General features: G+C 42.5%; 1 protein-coding gene across 1 annotated transcript in view; it reads left to right on the forward strand.

The window, feature by feature from the left end:
• Nucleotides 1-2554, forward strand: part of RNF114 (ring finger protein 114) — a 16363-nt gene extending 13809 nt beyond the window's left edge. Inside the window, exon 6 of the mRNA XM_003787690.3 lies at nucleotides 713-2554. Within this exon, the coding sequence (XP_003787738.1) occupies nucleotides 713-778 (66 nt within the window). The 3' untranslated portion in view covers nucleotides 779-2554. The remainder of the gene's footprint in view (nucleotides 1-712) is intronic.
• Nucleotides 2555-2971: the final 417 nt, after the last annotated feature.

Consider the following 2971-nt stretch of genomic DNA (forward strand, 5'->3'; position numbering starts at 1 on the left):
AAAAAAAAAAAGTAAGTCAGGTCTAACTGGGTACAGTGGCTCGTACCTGTAATCCTAGCACTCTGGGAAGCTAAGGTGGGTAGACAGCTTAGACCAGCCTGAGTAAGAGCAAGATGCAGTCTCTACTAAAAAAAATAGAAAAACTAGCTGGGCATTGTGGTGGGTGGCTATAGTCCTAACTACTCAGGAGTAGCTTTTTATTAATGTTACTTTTTATTAATGTTAAATGAATGTAATTCCTAAAAATACCCAAGTAGATAAGTTTTGTCCCAAATTAAAGAAGGCTAGCTTTACTACAGTTTCTGATGTTCCTTATCGCCCTTTAAAAACTTACTAGACACTGTAATTGTATACTAGACACTGAATCCATCTTTTAAAAACACCACCAGCTGGGTACATTCATGCCTGTGTTTGCCTTCTGCTCTAACATACTAAATTAAAGGTCCTGAGCGCTTGATCTGTGCCAGGCTCCATTCATGTGCTCTCTGGGCCCTGTGATTCCTATTTGAAGGTGGCATTGTTTCTTTTACCTCAGGGTAAGGCAGCAAAGGCTCAGGTGATGTAATTTGCCCAGAGTTGAATAACTAGCATTGCAAATGTTGAAGCTGTGATTTGTTCCCTGGGAGCCCTCTTCATAGTCCTTGTGCTGAACGTGAGTCTTTGTAGCTGTGAACAGTTATTGAGGCTGTGTGTGTCTGTGTTTTGCCCTTAGGATTATGATGTTGATGAAGAGGATATGATGAATCAAGTGTTGCAGCGTTCCATCATTGACCAGTGAGCAGAGTCTGTGCCATCCATCTCATGTTCTAGAGCTTCCATTATGTGTTAAACGTCAAACTTTTGACTCCTACACCTTAACTGTACAACAGACTTGGAAATGATCTATGGCCTTGGGACAGAGTCACTTCTGACAGGGTCCCCAGGTCAGAGCCCTCCTTTCCTTTGGGTTCTTGCCAAAGCTGTCTTCCTTGCTGTTAACTTTGTTTGTCACGTGCTCTAGTCTATTGGTTCTTAGTTGCTTCTTGGAGCTTCTGCCTCTTCTTCTGGAAGAGAATCCAGCTTTTTCACCTCTACCCTGTTCTTGTTTCACACTCATTCCTCCCATCCAGTGTTCATCTCTCAGGTCCTCAGAGCCAGCCAGGACCTATTCTGGGTCATGAAGAGCACAACGAAACAAGCTGCTTCTTTCCTTGTCCCTGAGGTGTGTGGGCTCTGGTGACAGTGCCCCTGACTCATGCTGAAGCTGCTGTGTGCGGCAGAGCTGCTTGCCAGTGGGCATTGGCGGCAGCTGCTGCAAGCTGGAGGTTGTGTTTCATAAGTCCTCAGGGTGAATGTTCTGAGTTCAGCATGATCCAATGCTGGAAGTTTTGATTAGTGATACTTCCCTACTACTTCTGCACATCCTTAGAATTAACTGGTTCGGTCTTAAATGCCTGCATGGTGCCTTTTTAGGATAAGGTCTAACCATATGTTTTTAGTGGAAGTGTTCCAGGTCAGGAAGATTGAAATTTCTGTAATCTGTAAGTGGGGAGGAGAGTCAGCTAAAAGAGGTGGGAGTCCATAGATTTTTGGTTCTAATTTTCAAACTAATGAGGTATTTTCAAATGACTGGGTCATGTTTGCCTCTCTGGGAGCCTTTCTTGTTCTTGACACATGAAAAGGAGTCCTCAAATGAATAAGAAGGAAGAGAAGGCTCCAAGCAGATACTAATTCTTTTATCTTCTTCTTGGTAACTTAAACTGACCATTGTTTTTGTATCACAGATGGTTTTATGACACTGGTTTCAACATGTAAATCCATATGTGAAAATCTGCTTTCTGAATGCAGAGCACAGCTATAGGAAACCCAGTTTTGCACTCCGTTGTCTCTTCCAAGAGACACACTTCATAAGGCACATGTCATAACGAGCAGTTGTTAGTAAAAGCTGTCTACTAGAAACTTCAGTAACAGCTTTAGAAACTAGAAGTTCTACATATTCTACAAATATTTGTAAATATAAGGGTAAGAGCTACCAGCCTAATCTGTAGAAACAGAACCTCTGATTGACCAAAAGGCATATGGATTTAGGTTTCTTCTTTCATGTCACACATCTAGTCTGAATATGGAAATTTTTTTCTGGTCAGTGGCTGAGGTTCAGATGACAGTGGGCTTGGGTCTGTAATTGCTGCTGTGGTCTCTCCCTGCCTGCCGATGAAGAGCTGCCAGTGCTTAGTCACCAGCGAAGATGGAGCCCATTGGGGCAAAATAGTTTTTTCCGATGTATACTTTAACCCAAATGTTAAAGGTCAGCTTCTTCACTGTAATTTCTGTAAAAAGTTTACTCAAACCTCCCTGGATTGAAATCATCTCAGTAGAGGTTAGGAGGAAAATTTGACAAAACCCTCATTTGAGGGAAATAATGAGAGCATACGTCCATCTCACTGGTGGTACCAAGAAACTTATTTCCTTGTATTAAGTGCACTTCATGTATTTCTAATAAGATGACTTTCCAGAAAGTGAAATTTGTTATGTTCTGGCTTTCAAAAGGTAAAATATAAATAAATTTCATAATTTATCCAACTGGTAAGCTATAATGCCTGTTTTCATTAAACACTATTTGCTGAAGGCTGAGCTTGAAGGTCTTCCAGAAGATCATTTGTTCCTTTTCCTGAGAAAGTTCTCTCAACTGGATCATATCCGGCTGCTAGTCACAGCTTGGACACTTCAGCTTGGGGCCTGCCATCTCTGGAAAATGAACACAACCCCTGCGTAAAATTGGGAAGCAGAAGTGATGGCGTTCTGTAAGGCAAGGCCATAGGCAGATGGCTCTAGCTGTATTTGGGTGATTTAACAGCAGTGCTGAGATACTATAAGCAGTTCTCCAAGTTAAGATTTTAGGTCCTGGCTCGGCGCCTGTGGCTCAAGTGGCTAAGGTGCCAGCCACATACACCTAAGGTGGCGGGTTCAAATCCAGCCCGGGCCTGCCAAACAA

This window comes from Otolemur garnettii, unplaced genomic scaffold (assembly GCF_000181295.1).
Source record: "Otolemur garnettii isolate 467f Iridium unplaced genomic scaffold, OtoGar3 scaffold00023, whole genome shotgun sequence".
Classification (NCBI taxonomy): Eukaryota; Metazoa; Chordata; class Mammalia; order Primates; family Galagidae; genus Otolemur; species Otolemur garnettii.